Below are 19,229 nucleotides of genomic sequence, written 5' to 3'. Positions count from 1 at the left end.
GGGTTATTGTCGTGATGCCTACAAAGTGAATGTGTGTCCTTTGCCTAAACCAAAAGTGTATCCAAAAGTGAGAATGTGACTCATGCAGATAGTTTGTTTTATGATAAATGTGATGAAAGATTACTTTTGAACAGTACACCAGCACACCTGATTTGCCTGGCTGTAGTTCATGTGTGAAAATGGTTTCAGTATGCTTATGGATGCTGACCACAAAAAATACAGTGGCCTTTTGTTTTTTGGATCTTTCTCATTGGTGGAGCTGGAAAATGTGGCCAAAAAACCACTTTTGCAACTGGCACAGTTAAACCATGAAGAATACATTTACAGGCTGCAAAAAGATCTTGAGTATGACGTTAAATGTTGTGTATAGACCCTTTCCCTTAAGTTGTGGTTGGCCAACCAAGTTTATTTTTATTTATTGATTTATTTTTTAAACCATAACCAGTGTCCAAATGTTTAGGTCCACTTTGGATTTTGTGTTTACTGCTTCACCTCCCTGCATTGACATCTGAGATCACACCGATAAGCCAAGTAACATTTGTTTTGTGGACTACTGTAAACTCTCGCTGTGGTAAAGACTGCTCTTCCTCTTTGGGAAACTCTCCATAAAAGCTGGAGGCTCCCTCTGTAACCTGCTGCTTGTAAACCCCGAGGGAAACATTAACCTGAGGCCCGCTGGCAGAGGCCACTGTCAGAGCTGAGAGCGCGTCTCGGCCTGCTCCCAGCACAGCAGACACACAGGAGAGGCCCATTTTCTTCTTTTTTTCCCAGAAGGTGGTGGAAGCTTTACAAAACAGGCTAGGCCTCTGCTCTATCACTTTAAATGGCTTTAAGGGTCGTGAAGGTGTTTGGGTCACTCTTTCAACATCTAAACTGTTGTTTAGATTAGTTGTTTACTGTTGTTTACCGTCTAAACAAGTAATTTCAACAGTTTAGGTGTACTGGCATAATTTTTTACACACATTTGGTGTCCCCAGAAGGCCAATCTTCATGTCTCATTACTGACATCCTGACTTTGTTTAGGGTTAAAATGGATGATTTTAGCTTTAGAGCATCTCAGCAGTGTTTTTAATAGAATATCATGAATTTTTTGTACATATTTGTGTCAGATCTACTTTAATGTTAATGTTTGATGTGTATGCGTTAGTCCCCGCAGGGAAATTACTCCTCTGCATTTAACCCATTCACCCAGTGAAGCAGTGGGCAGCCACCAATGCAGCGCCCGGGGAGCAGTGTGTAGGCACGGTACCTTGCTCAGGGGTACCTCAGGGTAGCTGTTCAGTGGAGTCGAACCCCCGACCTTCCGATCATGGGGCAACGACTCTACCTACTGAGCTATCCCTGCGTTGCGTCATTACAGCATGTCCTTGTTGCTCAAGTTTTTAACTCTTTGCTCCTTAAAGATGACATGTGAGGACCTCCCTTGTACCTTTAATAACTAGCCAGCTTGGAATCTATCACAAATGACCATTAGAATAGGTTTGGGGGTTTTCCAAGGATATCCCTACTAAGGTGATCACTTTTTGTTCTGGAAGCAGGCCAGAAATATGACAGAAACTGCTGAGTTCCTATAAGAGAAACAAGGTTGACCCCTATTGGGCATCCAAGAGGGGAAAAAGTTGAGGCACATAGTGCATTTCTGGTAGGGACGTTTTGTTGCTCTGCTGGGAAAAAAAATCACAAAAACCTATTACAATATATCAAAAACTGTTTTCTGACCAGATACTTATAAAAATTAAGTTTTTCAGTTAAGTTATCAGGGCTCTGCGTGCTATATGTGAACTGAACATATAAATATGACCTATAGACATGAGCATTTTATCCTGAGGACCTTGGGACAGTCTCACCAAGCTGCTAACATGACTCTAAACCCCGAGTCCACTGTTGAGTAACTTGACTGCACACAGGTTGACCCTTCCCATCACAGCTGGGAAACCTCTGGCTCAGTGGTATGCACCAATTACAATGTTTTTCCGTCTTCCTCACCAGCACCCTTTACCTGTGATTGCAGCTGCAGCCAAGTGGATGACTCAAGGTGACTCGTTTCTGTGTGCGGGCTGTGAGCAGGGCCTCGTTTCTGTGATGACAAATTGGTGTTTTAAATTTGACCTTCAGTTCAGCCACTAAGTGACTTCATTTCCTAGCACCAGTCCTCCTCTGTTTAATGTTATTTTATTGGTGCAAAAATAGAGACTAGATTATTAGTGAAAGTTTTACTAAAAAGTCCTGTCATGCGTGGAAACTGCAGATCTTTTGGAGCGAGGCTCCTTCTGTTTTACCCTCCTGGCTTTTACTTTCTCCTTTCTTCACATGTATTCTCTGCTTTTCTCATTAAACGGTCAGATAAATATTGGTGTGCTCAGGGCCTCTGTTATGATATTTTTATCGTATGTGTACATGTAGGAGATGTAGATGTAAACACTGCCTTTTATCGTGCCCCCCGGTGTAGCGATAGCCAGCTAGTAAGTAGACTTTAGAAGTTTATTTGACAACAGTGATTTGTTATTGTGCAGCAGAGTGCTGCGAGCTTGCCCATGATGAGTGCACTTTTGTACAAAACCCAGATTGGGGCTTCCTCTCATTTGCTCCATTTTCTTCCTGTCTGTTCTTGTCATTTCTCTCTGATCTCCTCCCAAAAACACACCCCACCCTCTTCCCTCTGTTTACCTTCCCTTCATGAAATCTCTGTAGCCGAAGTTCTTTTTCTTTTTTCTTTCTTCCATTTTTTTTATTACGTGGCTTCTAGGTCTCTATTACTGTGTGTTTCTTGTGCTCGTAGTCGCTCCATCCTTATGTAAACACAGGCAGCGACTTTTAGTCTCGCTGTCTGCAGTACGTTTTTAAAACTTTACCAAGAAAGGTGTGTTAATGGACGTGCTGCTGGCTGGGTGGCTGGTTTGGTGTTTTTAGTGATACAGAGGGAAGTCAAACTGACCCGTGTGTTCTGTTTCAGATGAGAAGCCCGTCCAGGAGGACGATGGGGTGGTGTGCCAACATCCCGAGTGTCCTGAGCGGCGGAGGGCCTCTAAGGTAAGATTCTTAAGGCTTGAAAGGCTGTGCATGAACACATTTCACTTTCAGTGAGATGGTATAAAAATGATTATTGGCGTAAGTCCGTTAACTAACTGGGGCAAGGTCTACGTCTGCAAGGACAGGCTGCAGGGAATGCAGTTTTTATACCCAAACTGCAGCTCCTCCTGGTAATGTCTATGTGTGAATGCAGAGCATCATATTATTTATTCCTTACATTAATTGGACTTTGAATTGGACAAAGTCCATACAAGCTCTGAACTGGCCACCAGTTAGTTTTAAGCAGTTAAATGATAATAACACAATTAAAATTATTTCAAGCAATTCAAGCGTAAAAATCCTGGTTTCCAGCGTGATGGAAGAAAAGATCCACACTACTGCCACATCGTCCAACAGCCGAGTCAGAAACGGTGATGGAAAATCATGTCCGCAGACACAAAAATTAATCAGGTTACTATATGACTATATTGAGGTGTTTTGATTGAGCTAACAGTAGCCATCAGAATTTGTTTGTAATGTTAGGTTTTTACAATATTTTCATGAAGTCTAACAAGCTTACTATTATTTATTACCAGCGTTATGCGTCCATGTCACCTGGTTTTACACCCGTGTACATTTGTGAGTAAATTTAAAGTCATCAGCAGGTTGATGTTATATATAATGTGCTTATTAAATTTTTGTCTTGGAGTTTAATGAGGAAAAAACAAAATGATGAAAGATACCAAAATGCCATATACCTGCATTATTTCTTATGTCCAGCAGGGGGCGAGTACTCTGGTTCCAAAAAGAAATAGTCAACATTAGCCCTTGTTTCCCTAACTATGACCTCAGTAAACACTAATAAAGTTACTGGTTTCTTATCCTACTGCGTTCAACACAATTCTCATTTTAAAATGTATGGTCCCACTAGAGTCAAAAAGGCCCATAAAGGAGGGAATGGTTTCACGCAGATTTAGCTTGTAATGAACGCTATGGCCACATTTATGAAGGTATTTTGCTGAACATAGCTATTTGTATGCGTTTTGGCCTTTTCAATGAAAAGTGAATACTGAAGATTACTGTTTTGGAAAAACTCCTGTTGAGGTAAAGCTTTTTGAAAACTCCATATGTCTGCACAAAGAAAACAGACTTGAGACTGCATACATGTAGCTGTATCCTGGCATATCGCTATCCTATGAATGTGGAGCAAGATGGCGACAATTGACTCTTTATTTACTGTATGGATTGTGCATGAAATGGAGTTGATGACTGAGCCTTACAGATGCTGGCAGGTGTACAGAGCAAAGGTAGCCATCCACTTGTGTTGATGTAGTTCTATAACAGACAGCTGGACAGGAGTGGTGTCAGGTCTTGACTTTATCTTTTGGGACTAAAAACAAACTTAGTTCCATGCTACACTCACAGTAAAGGAAGTACTTGGGGCGGATGGATGAATCACCAAAAAGCCTGACTTGGACATAGAGACCGCTGTTTGCATTCCACTTCCTTCTGACAGTCAGATGGGTTTCTTTAAACCATAATGATAATGGTTGTTTTTTTTCTAACCTTAACCAAGAAGCTATTATTTTAACCATGATGACGAAGGTCCTCTAACATTAACAAACCAGTAATTTTAACCACCACACGTTTCCCCATCTTTAACAAGTACTTATTTTAACTCAGACCGTGAACATTCCTCAACCTGAAACAAATCTTTTTTGCGCCTAACCTTAACCAAAGTTAACCTGGTGGGATTTTAATACAGATGTCAGAGAAGTAAAAGCTTTTGTGTGACATTCTGAGCGAAGCTACACGGGATGTGATTAGTAAGATGTCCAATGTCTTAAACTACAAATTAAAAAACTTTGTAATGAAAAGGCACAAACCCTGACTAACTCCTCTTGGCCTGAGTGTTTGAATTTAATTAGATTTAGCCTGACAAAATGCTGTTGTGGTACAGTACTGCGAAAGGCGAAGCAGAGTGGGAAATCTGCTTTTCTTCTTCTTTAGGTGTTAAAAGTGGCGTGAGTCTTGGGGCTCTGTGTCTGGCCACCAGACTGTGAAATGAATTATTCCTTTGAAGCCACTGGTTTCTGAAAATGGGAGTCTGGCCAGAAGACCAAGGGAAACCGCCATAGTGTCTGGCTGGTCACTCGCTAACTCTGGTTTGTTTTAGTTTGTCTGCTCTGCCCTGACATCTCCCTCCTGCCGCTAAAGCTGGGCATTAGACAGATTTCCTATTGAAATGAGATGTTGTCTCCTACTGTCCTCTCTGTGGAAACAATGGAAAAGGAAGATGACACGGAGAAAAGATTTTGAATTCAGGCAGGCCTCTGGAGAGAGAGAGAGACGAGTTATATATAGTTTTTCTCCATGGCAACTGAGAATAATGAAATGGGGGAAAGAAGAAAGATACAAAGTGCTTAACCTGAACTATTCACACTGTCTCTTTCCTTTCTCCCCACATAAGTCTCCAAAATCCACTTTTCCTTAAAGACAAAATCACTTCAGACTGTCTGGCCCCTCTTGCATGACAAAGTCTGTCCTGTTTTTAGGATTTGTGTGCCGAGTTGTAAATGAGGCAGGAGGCTTTCTCCTTGGTCAGGGTCAGGCTTGACGTTATTATGTAAGGAGATTATAGAAGGGCTTGTATCCAGGTGCGGACTGGGACAGACGGGAGGAGAACAAGGCTGACGGCAGATACAAGGTGTACGGTCTTTTTAGGTAACACAGAGGCTTTTATTTACATTGTGTTTCAAACAGTTATCACCTTCTTCAGATCGCTAAGCTCCATTAAACATTCAGATGTTACTAAACTTCTTCATATAAACTTAAAAATAATTCAATTATTTGTGTATTTTCAAGTGACGGACTAAAAAATGAATCCAACACAAGTGCTCACACTGCAGTTCCTCCGATGCTCATCTCCAAAAGCAAATCAAACCTGTAGACTCCCATGTGTAGTTACAGCCTAGAATATATTTTTTGTTTCTATGCTTACTAGCAGCTAATTTCACCCTTTCAAATTACTTTTTTTTTCATAGCACAGACTGTTAAATGGTTTCCAGTCGCTCTCTGCTTTGTGACTTTAGGTTAACTAATTTGATTTGCAGGACCTTTTGACCATGTTTGTTTGTAGTCTTTGTGACTTTGAGTCCTTTTAATACAGCAGTTAAAAAAAAATATGGCTTGCTGTGCAGTTAATTGTGCAAACAGACCAATGAAATTTGACATCACTGAATCTATAATCTGATGGGTTTTTTGTTTTGTTTTTTTCTTTTCTTTTTTTTTTTTTTGAAGATGAATTCAAGTTTTAGTTTTTTGTGTTAATTTGGTATTTTGCTTATTAGTGTCTCAGCTGACTCCAGGTTTCACCAATCTTATAAACGGTACATTGCACAATGACTGAAACTAGCACCACTGAATATACAATGGGCTGAGAGGTCAGTTCCTTGATCGTTAATATGCAAATTCTCATGACCATTGATCAACCACTACTGATCAAGGCCCATTGATCAAAGACCACTGATGAGGATGTCTACATCCTGGACAGGGAGGAACGCTGGTTTGAGTGCAGAGTCAAGGAGGCCATTTACGTGAAAAGGGAAAGACCATCTCTTAATCGAGGAGGGGGCCTAAGGGTACATCTTTTACCATCTTTCAGTAATGCTGTGATTGCAGCCATTCCCCAACTCTCTGTGAATGGTACTCATGGCCATTGATCAGCAGTCTTTGATCAATGGACCTTGATCAGTAGTGGTGGATCAATGAGAATTTGCATATTAATTATCAACTGACCACCCAGCCCATTGCTGCTTCAGTGGTGCTAGTTTCAGTCATTGTGGAATGTACTGTTTAAAAGATTGGGGAAACTTCCAGTCAGCTGAGACTGAAGCGATCACTTGGATGAGTGACAAAACATTTTTCCCACTGAAAGCGCTACATCCAGATCAACAGAATCAACCTTTTGGGATTTACTTACCTGGATGATTGAGCATGCATCGAGACACTTTGCTTTGAGGGGTTTTTGAAGTCTGTACAGTGTATACAGTACTACACCCATATTAACTCCTGTTCGTGAATAAAGCAGAGATGAACTCTACAGTCAATAAGTGCACTTGAATTGTATTTTCTGTTTTACTGCTAATATGTAATAATTCCACTTTCAAAGTGTAAATATTAACAACAGTTCATTATATTGAAAGACTTAAATGTGCTTAATGGAAAAAGTGGAAGAAACTACCTGCAAAGTGTGCAATATCTACATGTAAAATATCTACAGACTTTATCTTAAGTCAAAAGAAATGCGTTGCATCTGTTTGATTCAATCTTGTACCATCATAAAAACAGGTTTTGTAAATATATAGTACTCTATATACTAGACACATTAAAATTAAGCCTCTAAAAGCCACCTGTTGGCTGTATAATGAGTAGCAAGTGAATGGTTTCAAATGAAAGACATTCATTGAAAATATTGTTTTAAGTGAGTCACTGGTGTTATTCTTGCACCTCGATCCTACACTGCCTGTTTCTGCTCTAGTGAGGAGTGGATAACCCAAGATGTCACAATTCCTAACGCTTCTGGTAACTGTATACGTTAACTTACCGGTAAGAACATTGAGGGTGAGTCATTTTACATTTTTTGGTTTCCAGATCATGAAAAATCATTTTTGTTGTGTACTGGAAGATGTTGTGATATTATTCATGCTCACAGCTGTTGCTCAATAGTAGAACTTGTATTGTCTGTAACAAGCTTTAAGCAGCAGGGGGCATTTCATGGCCGCCCTGACCTCCAGGTCTGCTGCTGCTTATTCTCCTCCAAAGCTCAGTCTGACTAGCGAGAGCCACATTTCTCAGAAGAATTTGAGCATAAATATATCCCTCGACTTTTACCCACTCCACCCACGAAACCGATTTAGACACATCAAAGAAAGCATTTTTTACTAAATAAAAAAAACACATTAAACTTTTATATTTCACTTTAAGAGTTTTTGAAATGACTCCCAATTATCTCTTTGATATGTCGGCAGCTTGGCAACAAGCTACACTGCAGGCACAAATGCATAGAGAGAGAAAGCGAGTCTTGGACTTGTAATGCTCTTTTTCAGCTGTTTTATTCCCAGGCAGGCTTGCCTTTAGTCTCCTCCTGCTATATATCAGCTCCCTGGTGAGGCTGTGTCACTTCTAGTCGCAGCATGACTGGCTGGGACTTGAATGAGTCCACCTGGGCCATAATTTACTGGAATCACACCAGGTGTCACCCTGTACTTGTGCTGCTGTAGCTCAGCTGTGCCACCACGTTAAAAAGCAGAGCTCCTAAAGGTTCCTAAAAGGATTTTAAATGGCCCAACACATGTGTTTCCACGGGTTTTTTGCTGGCGTGTTTGGATACTTTTGGTTTCCTTAAGTCAGAGGGATTTGAAATCCGTCTGCAGGTGTCTGTCTGAAAGATAATGTTACAGGGTGGGTTCTCGATTGAGGTGGTGGGATACGGTAGTGCGTGCTGGTTAGTGCTCACTGCTAGTCTGAGCTTGCTTGCTGGATTGAGGTACAGACAGAGAGGAGTTTATTATCCCCCTCCTCCTTCGCTTCTATCCCACCGGTCCCCTTTATTTCCCTCCCTCCCTCCTTCAGGATTGACATGACCAGACAAGATGACTCGCAAGGCGTGGGTTGCTTTGCCAACGGGCCCCTCCCAGTCCAAACAGCTGGAGGCACAGGGATAATGTGTAGAAAGTGGAAATTGACAGAAGCACAAAGGATGAGGAAATGTTTAAGTCAGCTGGATCCCCCTCGGTCTCTGTACGTGCATTGTGTGAACTTTAAGCTTCTTTCTGTACGCTTGTGTCTCCAGCTACTCTCTTCCAAATAGTTGCTTTTTAATGTGCTCCAGGTTTGGACAGATCTGGGTAAACGGCATCATTTTTTTTAGGCAGCTAGGACATGAAATAATTCTCAGCAAGATCGAAACTAAAGTGTGCTTTTATTTATTGTTGAATTGAAGTAGAAGTGAGTTTATATGACTGCTCCCTTAGAAGGCTTCTGTAACAGGGATTTTGATCTCAATGGGACTTCTTAGTTAAACCAAATATTAGGAAAAGTGGCAATAGATTTGCTGATAACGTCTAGATGTAAAAAGATGTATGAATCATTTTAAATGCAGTGGAAGAATTCCCTCTGTCCTGACTCATGATGATATGGGAACCTTATTGAAATAATTACACGAAACTAACATCAGTGCTGTATTTTACCCTGTTTTTCATCGTTTTAGAGAGATTGGAAACTCTCATAGTTGCATTAATTTGTTGCACCTTCTTCTTCTTGAATTGTTAATGCCTCCAGCTGGAGAACTGGCACCAACAGCTTTTTTTTTTCTATTTCTATAAACCTAATATCTGAATAATGTCAATGTAATATCCATTTTCTTTAGTCAGTTTAATGTGCACACAGTTAAAGTTGCTCTGTATTTGGACATGTGGAGTACATCTCATTTAATCACTCATGTTTCTGGCTGGCTTCCATTTTTATAAAAAAATTTCTCTTTTCCCTCTTTTGTTCCCACTCTTTTATGTTTTATGAGCAATCCTTTGCTTATGTTTAATGGTAATTAATTTTTATTAGTCACAGTCTTATGCGATATACTTAGACAGAATCACCTTATTACTCGCAGCTGACTCATTCAGTCTGTTTTTCTTTTTAGCGGCTATCAGTTCATTTTGTCACGAATGTTTCTTCTTTTATAAGCACAGACACAGTGGATCTTCAGATTTGACCTTGCTTTCTGTTCCACTGAACTGCTCAGTTGAAAAGTCACACTTAACCGACACTGACAGGGACCTTCCGAGGCTGCTAAGTAAACACGTTCATTTGGCTGGATGCCTACTTTCTGTATCTTTGAGGGGGATCTAGGGTGAAGGGTATTAGGCATTATTTCCTGGTAGAAATGGCTTCGGTTCTAGGTGTCATAAGCCCCTTTCAGACATACCCTCCTTTCATTAATCTCAGTGTGTCAGCTGTATGAATGAGCAGTCTTGTTCTTGTTGGAAGAGGCACAACTGCAGTCTTGCTATGGGACAGTAATGTTTGCTTTCAGTAAAGGACAAGTCTGAACTACATATAGTAACATTACCAAACAGGCACATCCTCCCACATGCATCTTTGTGAGTTTAATTCACTAGAAGATGTGTTGAACAGCAATGTGTATATAATGACATTTTTTTAAAAAAAAGTATCTCAAAGCACTGAAAACAAACACCTGAGGCAAACCAATGAAGAAAGACAAATAAGAAAAGCGAACAAAGTTAATACTCCAAGAGAGTCACTCTTTGTGAAATTGATGAAAGAACCAAGCTAAATAAAGCAGGTACTGACAATAACTGTGGCCATAAAGGCAATAAATCTTCTGCTCATAACTTAAAAGGAACCTACGGTATGTCTAAATAACAGGACACCATCGTATGATTAGTGAAGCCAGCAGTATTACATACCCAACATCTGAAAAAGGCAGCATATTTTCTCTAACAACTCACCACTTGCCTAATTGTTCTTGAATCTTCAGCCTGGGAGGATTCACAACTTTTTCTGAAAGCTCATTCAGCATGCATGGACTCTAAAACAGCCGTTCTACATTCATACTATCCACTTCTTCTGCTCATTTTTCTGGATTCATTGGGTCTTTTAGGAATTTCCAGTTAATGTTAGAAAATGGGGAAAAATGGCTGTGTATATTTGCCTTTTTTCACGTCATGCAGCTTCTTCCAGTATCTTCAATAGAGAGCTGCTGATGGTGATTTATCTCTGGACACAACATACATTATGTTCATCAATATTCTTCACAGCTTGTATTGTAATTTAGACATTAAAGTCTTGAAAAGGATGTCAAAGGATGTGACCTCAGCTATATAAACGTTAGGTTCTTGGAAAGTTTACTCTATGAAGTAACGAGAGACCATTGATTGAAATGGTGGTCTAAAATGCTTTGGTTATTCCAGAGTGAATTGAACATTACAGGAGCTGAGGAAATGTTGCCTAATTACATTTCAATATGAAGCTTAGTACTGGAAAACTATGGTCGTAATTAGCTTTTTAGTCCATGCTTTACATTCAGAGATGAATACACTGATGCTGTTCAGAATCACTATACTTCTACTTTTTTACTGCTAAAGCAATTTTCGTTGTTAAGATTGTGATGTAATTGGTAAAAATCAACTTTTACTAGACGACCTTATTAACTAATGCTATAAACTCACCAAATTCACACAGCTTGGCTAAGCTACAGTTAGGTGACTAACATTATCTAGCTCTAACACTAATTAGTGGTAATTGGCTAGCTCTCCAAATTACTTCATCAACTAGTGTGACCCACTCAAACAGTACTGATTTTTACCAACCATAAATTATGCTGTGCTGCAATGCAAAGGTTTCTTAATCACAATTGCTTACTGAAATACTAGTCGAGGCTTGGCTACGCAGTGTGTAGCTAATGCTGCCTGCTTACATCATTCATGATGTACATTTACATACAATAGTGTCATGCAACAGGGCACTTGTTGATATGTGTGGTTTACTGGGTGTTACTGAGAACTCTTAAAAAGCTCAAATTATGGAGGATAATAATTAATGTCATGGTGCAATGGGATGAGTAGTAAGGATAATGTAGCACCTTGTACTTTTGCAGCCTTAAAGGCATCATGTCTAAAACCCCCTAAATTTTATTAAATTAAATGTCCTGAACTTATTTATCCATCTATTTTATTCCATGTATCCATTTCAGTTTGGATTGGGTGGTCTGGAGCCTATCCCAGCTGTCATAGGCTTAGAGACAGGGACACCCTGGACAGGTTGCCAGTGTAACACAATGCTAACCCAGAGAAAGGCATTAATCTAACCCCATCCAGAGGACCCACGTAGATATGATAGTATTTGCAGATTCAGTTTTAAGGAACTTGAACTTAGGAATATAAGTATTTATTGCATATACTCTCTATATAACTGTAAAAAAAAATGGAAACATCTGACAGTTCAAACCAGAGATTTGGTGTGCTATCCAGTAAAGTCTCAGTTATAAGAACAGTCTGGATTAAACTGTCTGGCCCTCTCTTGCATTAAAACGTTTTGTTTTGATTCACTGTTAATCATCTCTTTGTTAGGATCCTGTTTGTTATATGATTGACCAGTCTGCTTGAAGACATTAAAACCAACACAACAATAAGGAAAAAGTGTGGAAAGCTTTAGTGAAATAATAACTTTAATTCGCAATTGGCTTTTTGATGTGAACACTATTACTTTAAGTAGTCTTGGAAATGATTTTGCTACCTTGAGAAAGACTGAAATCATAATCTTTGTTGCTTCAGTGTAATCTTTTGTGTTACGTTGCACACCACGCTTATCCTGTTAAACACAATAATATCTTCTGTGTTTTGGGTTATTACTCAAAAGTGATATTCCCACAATTATGTGGACATTTTTCTTCAATGGCGTAACACTGTTGCGTGGATCCCTGCCACGGTGCAAGCCACAACAGCTCCGTCTTCTTCAAACAGACACGCAGCCTACATCTAAAAGGCAATCAGCAGCTCTTTTGCCTGTGTCTACTTTTCCAGCTCTGTGAAACGTTTCGTTCCAGAGAAAGACTCTGATGCTGTCTTTATCGTCAGACCCTTGTCACCTACCACTATTGAAGATTGGCAGTGAAATATCAGGTATGAATGTAGCTAATTCCAGAGAAATGGAAGACCACAGTCACAACTGTTGCATTGTCTTCTTTACTTGGAATTTGTAAAGTAGTTTGGATTTTGTTTTTTACACTTTAACTGGAACTTTTACTTGTTTTGACAAGAAGTAATGAAAGTGCGATTTTTGCAATTTTTGAACACGCCCACTAGTGCATCACTGTTTGTAAACATGCTGTTTTTTAGTAATCTGTCTCTTATACTTCATTCATGATGTCAGCTTTCCAAATAAATGGCAAATCATGTTTGGTTTGTGTCAGTCTGTGTTCCTACCCTCACCTTTGGTCACTAGCTCAGGGTAGTGGCTGGAAGAATGAGATGTCAAGTGTGAAAGTCCACGGTGTGATTGTTTTGGAGAGTAGACTAGAGTCCTCCACATCAGAAGAAGTCAGTTGAGATGGTTTGGCTATGTGTTTTGGGTGTCTCTGGTGACTCCTGGATCAGTTGTTTCAAGCGTGTCCTATTGGGTATGAGTCACCCTGGGGAGATCCAGAACATGCTCACGAGACGCAGAATACGCTAGAGAGTCTCTTTCAACTGGCTTGGGAACATGACCTGGACCAGTGGTAGTAATTGGATGGATGAATGACTGGATGACCAAAGGAGTGTCTCTACCAAATGGCTATATGAACAGATATAGCCATTTGGCTAGCCATCACAGCTATATGAACTACCTGATTTTGTACAATTCCTTTTGTGTCTTTAATAAAGACCTGAACATTTTTATCCTCATACTATGATGGCTTGTAACAAAAAATATTCAAACTACGTAGATGTCTTTTAAATTTTTTTTTTTTTTTTTTTTTTTTTACTATTTTAAGCCCTCATTACTTCATAAGTATAGGAGATATCCACATGAAGTTCAAAACATGTTCAAGATCTGTTAAAAATTGCAACTGGATACCTTTTACATCCACCCCATGTGTCACAGTCTAAAGCAAAAAGGTTCTTTATTTGCAGATCTGAGCAGCAATATCAGATGCAATAGGATATGTCAGAAACAATAATTATCATCTTGGATATTTGATCCACTTTCTGGTAATTCAATGGAGAAAACATCAAAGTGTGTTTGGGGTAAATGTTTAAGGATCATATCACCATGCGGGAAAGGTGGTGGATCAAAACAAGTTGTGGCATATTGAAAGGCCACATTTTTCCTATATTTTGTTATCAGAGTATTCATCTAGCTTCTGTATCAAAATAACCTTCTAATATAGTCTGTAAAATATAAAGACGTAACATGGAGAAGAACACATTTCAAAAAAATATCACACTGATTAAATAACTTTAGCTCCTGAGGTCCATTCACTTTGAGCACAAAGGAGAAGATGGGTTGTAAAGAATCAGCTGATTCTTAATTTTTCACACAGACTCAAAGTATGGATGCGATGACGGTGAAATGTGGAAAAAAGCAAAAGCCCGTCGACGTGGCTCGGTGGAAAGAAAATCAGCGTGATGGACATTCCGCAAAACAAACAAGATGGACAATGACTTGTGTGCCTCTGTCCATACATTGTCTCCACAGGAAGTGCAAACACTAGTTGGTGTGTGTAGGGGGATTAGGGACAGCAGTTCAATCCCATCCAAGAGGTTCCCAGTCAGGAAACACCATCGCAGTGGACTGGGGAATAACAGGAAGAGGGTACCTACCCGACTGACGCTCCTATGGAAACGGTTGACCAATGTAGCCTAGCTTCAAAGCGTTAGGAAAAAGCCTAGAATGTAGAGATGGGATGGGAAAACAACCCCCACACCTCCCTTGCATGCGATGAGTCTTCTCAAGGCAAATCCTGCTAATTATTGGTTGTGAGTGTTTTGAGAATGTAAACAACCGCTGCTTAATGAAATGCTTTGAGAGTGGCAGTCAGCACAGCTTAGTTAGAGAGGCGATAATAAGCTTCGAAAAATCTCTAATTTAATGTGTGTTATTATGGCTGTGGAAGCATGTAATGCTTGCTCTCAATTGAAGCCAGACACGAAACTGGAACTTCCAGCAGCATCATGAGTGAATTATTGGTCTTTTAATCTTTTTCCTTACGTGTCTTTTTTTTTTTTTTCTTCTTGCTGACTTGCTTTTCTTTGTTAGCTTAATGCTCACATTTCCCTTCCTTTTGTCCTCTTTATTTAGCAACTGCCTTGAAGATTTAAAGAAATAAAATCGGGGCTTACAGTTATTGAAGGGTTAATGCTACGGGTAGGCATCAAGGGAAGGCCACTCAAGTCCGCTCCCTCTACAATGGCACTGCCACTGGGGGGCTAATCCTTCTGGGTAATTGCATCTCTGCTATCCACTCTTAAATATAGCCTCCCCCTGATTAACGCTGACAGCGGGGGGTGGTGGAGATGATAAAGATTCAACAGGTCGCCTTGTTTTGAAGTTGTGAGAGAAGAAGAGGTGGAGTTTGTGTATTGTGACCTACCCACTTGACCACTCGATCCTCACCAAAGTCTACCCTTGCCTCTCTTGTGCCCCCCCACCTGAGCCTCAGGGGTCTTGAAATTTTTTTTGCGAGCAGGCTAATTGTGGGGGATTTAAACATGGCTCATCTCAGATTAACCTGAATGACAACAGAACGGAGAGTAGTGGGCTGAGTGTTTGTGGTCAGCGCAACAGACTGTAACAGGAAATTTAGGCTGTAAATCTCACATGCTGTTACACTACAAGCCCACACAAGGCTTCACCCTCCTACACATACCGCACCAAACTAGGGCTACAAGTAATGACTGTTCATTGCACACTATTAATAATTTGTTTGGTCACTAAATGTCAGCAGTCCAAACCTTTAAAAAAAAAAAAAATGAACCAGGGACTTTTTTCCTCCTAAGAGGCCAAAGAGAGGACTTATTGATTTGAAACAACAAACAAAAAACTGGCACAAAAAAAGTAGCACATCACAGCTGTTAATCCACAGATTCCATCCATTTATTTTCTTAACTGTTTGTCAAGTTTAGCTGTACCCCAGCTGAAACAGGGTGACACGCTGCCAATCTAACACAGAGTGAAAGACAGCCAATTTAGAATAACCAATTAACTTAAGCCCACTAACTAACCTGACTTTGGACTTTGGGAGGAAGTTAAAGTATCTGGAGAAAACCCACAAAGATCCACACAGAAAGCCTCAGCTAGCCAGTGGATTTGAACCCAGGGTTTCTTGTGAGACAGTACTAAACACTGCACCAGTGCGCCACCTATTAATCTGCAGATTACCTTTAATTAATTAATCAGTTAAGAAGGAAAGGCTCCACAGTGAAGTGGTTTAAACAAGCCAAAGATCCCTGGTTTGATTCCAGGCAGACCCAAATCCCTTTGGGGTTGTGTCAGGAAGGGCATGAGACGTAAAAATCTGCCAAACCAAACATGCTACCTGCTGTGGCCGTCCTTTGTGAAAAGGGAGCTGCCAAAAATAGTTAATTAGTTTGGACACAAGTCATGTTTTAACAGGCCAGAATTCATGCTGTGAGATAAAAACAAGCAGAAATTCCTAAACCGTTTCTCAAATATTTGTCACTTTTCCTCTAAAGCGACTGACTAGCAAAATTACTGTAAACAGTTGACTGCTGCAGACTTTGTTTTAAATGCGTCTTCAGACTTGAGTTGAGTGAAACCGGCTGATGTCACTGTGACGTAATCCGGGTTATTTTTTTCACACAGATGTTTCTCGGGAGTAACAGGATACCTTGTACATGTGGTTCACCAGTCTGAGCACTCACAGGAGCCATCTAGTGATCTCATGGCTTTGACATATAAACATAGGGGATCGTCCCTTTAAAAACTTCTCAACTTTAAAACATGACAAAAAGAATTGGGAAAATGTGTGATACCTGAATATCTTTGTTGTTTTGTTTTTGATTTCCTGTCTCCTTCATCATTATCTGTTTTTTGTTTTTTTCCCCCTAAAACTGATCCAGACTGAGCAACAGGGAGCCGTGAACGTAGGTTTAAAAGTGTGCCGATGGCAATGTTGACAGATTTACTTCCTTTTCCTCCCCCTGGTCAGCACTTTGGAAAGAAACCAAACTCAACTACCTCATTTGACCTCCTGCTCCGGTGGGGTCAAAGTTCAAATTAAGTTCTAAAACAAGCTGTGGAGCTGAGCTTAGGCACGAAGACGCAGCTATTCTGTAATTTGCCCGTTTAGTTCGATGGTGAAACCTCAGCTTGTCTGATGGAAAATCAATCCGTTTCTCAGGGGGAAAAAGACGAGTTTAAGTGCGAGTTTGCATGAGTCAGCCTGGATGTGTGTGAGCTTGTTGGGTGAGAATGAGTAGATGGGGTGGGGTTGATTATTTCTGTCTGTGTGTCTGCTGTAGTAAAGCGAGTGAGGCTCTCGGCTTTGTCACACTCCAGCCGTGTGTCATATTAACAGCGTCACCCTGAAACTCTGAATTATTTCGGGAACTAGAAAAACTTAAGTTATACAGCAAGTTCAGTTCACTTTGGGACTAAAACTTTCACTACCTGCTGCCTATCGGACGTTGGAGATATCGATCTGTTACCTTTGCTGAGAAGTGGAGTTTTTCTATGGCAGGTAAAGATAACGTAGATTGTTTTTCTTAGATTTTGCGGTGATGGTGCTTTTAAGTTTTCCTTTTTGTTAGATAAGTTTGTGAAATACTCATCCCAGAACAGCTGGGAGAAATGCGCCGCTTTAGCAGTTGAATTCACGTGGGGCTTTATCTGGACATTATCGCTGTCACTGGCTGATTTTTAATTAATGGTTTATTTTGTCTAGTCAAAATAAACTCGATGTGTTGAATTCATTATATGGGAATAAGCAAAGTTATCTCGTTTGAGTAGTTTTTGGACTTCTTTGCTTGACAAATGAATGATATGAGGAATTAATGACTTCAAAGTGGGCAGACCTTCAGTTACAGTTTTCGTTCTGGGCAGTACTTGTCTTATTTCTGCCTGTAGGTATCATCTACATCTGTGCAGACCAGCACTTTAAGTCTGTTTTTCCTCGTATGTCTGCATATTTCACATCTGCTTCTTATATCAACAGACCAGTATACACCCTGGCACCCACCGCTGTTCTCTCCTTTCCATATTCTTTATACCAAACTGGAAGTGGTTTCCAAATAATCAATTTCCAAGTCTTATTCGGAACATCTTGCATCCAAATCAACATTCATTGAAAGTTCTCATTTCACTTGGAATAGCCAATCCCCCCCCCCCCCCCCCCCCCCTCCTCTCACTTCCTCCTTTTTTGGTCTTGCTCACCGCCCTCCTGTCTATCCCGCTCTCTTCTACTGCCCTGAAGCTATGGATCGGAAGGCTGGTTACGTCACAGTCAGCCAGCATTGACTGAGACAGCAGTCAGTACACTTGACTTTGTCCAAGCAGAGAGAGAGCAGCTGCTGGTGAGTGGTGTTTTTCTCTCATGAAGTTGTATTGATGGTCTTGAATGGTGAATGGTGTCGAGCCTGTCATTTAGTTCTTCAGCTCTGAGAGGATTTATTGGTGTTCTTCTTCTCATGAGGCATGCGTTTTATTTTATTGTGTTTTTTGTTTTTTCCTCATTGACAGCATAGTGATAGTAGCATGTGTCATCTGGGTTTCCTGTAAATATTTGACCAAGTAGCAGAAGTTAGGGTCAGCTGCGTTTCCGCTGAAGACAGTCAGATAATTTGATTTCAGCCAGTTTAGCTCACTTTAATGTTCTTTTAAACTCATACAGCCTGTAAGGGAGATGAAAAAAGTAGTGCTGGCATTCTTGTTTTCTTGGTGGGGGGGGGGGCGCTTTAGTAAAATGAGCTGTGAAAAAATGAGGAGGTAATATTTTTCTTGGGCAAACTTCATTGCATGTTGAAACATAACTTTCTCTGGAATGCGTTGTCTGTTTTACCACCAAAAAAGAGTTGCTGTATTTCCTGTGAGCATGTTTGTTCCTGAGTCTGTTACTTTCAGTGGCAAACTCGGAGAGCCGTGTGCTGACAGATGAAGCTTTGGATCTCATTCCGCCTTTAGATGGTTTGTCTGGTGCTCTGCTGTACGTGATATGGGGAAATGATAAAGGAAAGCGTGTTGATGCATCCCCAAGTCAGTCATTCACAGAATAGTTAATGAATATATGGAAACGGCACCCAATATAATTTGTATATATTCTAATCTGTTACCATAAGAGGAAGTAGAAATACATTTTTCTTGGGTCTTTAAAAAAATGTTTTCCATGTAGTGGCAATATAAATGATGTTCATGTGTTAGTAATACAGAATAAGCTCATTTATTCTAAATGTCTATATGTAATCTGGGAAAATCCAGTCCTTGTTCATCATGTGTCACTTTGCAGAGGAGGATGACATTAAGAAATACTGTATACAGTTACTGGTATCTCCAGTCTGCAGTGAGAATCTAAATGACCCTGATAAAAAGATTGCGAAATGTCTACTTTTGGCGTAATTCAGCTTAATTTAGACTTTATTTATCAATCTAACTGGCGATCTGACACAAGAGCATTGACAAAACAAAGTTTGTGGTGAAAGTGGAGG

At 40.2% G+C, this 19,229-nt stretch overlaps 1 protein-coding gene across 1 annotated transcript in view; it reads left to right on the top strand.

The window, feature by feature from the left end:
* Positions 1–19,229, top strand: part of plekhg5b (pleckstrin homology domain containing, family G (with RhoGef domain) member 5b) — a 64,846-nt gene that overhangs the window by 9,284 nt on the left and 36,333 nt on the right. The window contains exon 2 of the mRNA XM_085344525.1: positions 2,954–3,030. Coding sequence (XP_085200651.1) covers positions 2,954–3,030 — 77 coding nt within the window. The remainder of the gene's footprint in view (positions 1–2,953; positions 3,031–19,229) is intronic.

This window comes from Diplotaxodon limnothrissa, linkage group LG20 (genome assembly GCF_057381915.1).
Source record: "Diplotaxodon limnothrissa isolate DT_005_m linkage group LG20, D_limnothrissa_male_GT1.1, whole genome shotgun sequence".
In the NCBI taxonomy this organism is placed as follows: Eukaryota; Metazoa; Chordata; class Actinopteri; order Cichliformes; family Cichlidae; genus Diplotaxodon; species Diplotaxodon limnothrissa.
The sequence above is the reverse complement of the archived record's forward strand: the minus strand, read 5'-3'. Positions and strand labels throughout refer to the sequence as shown.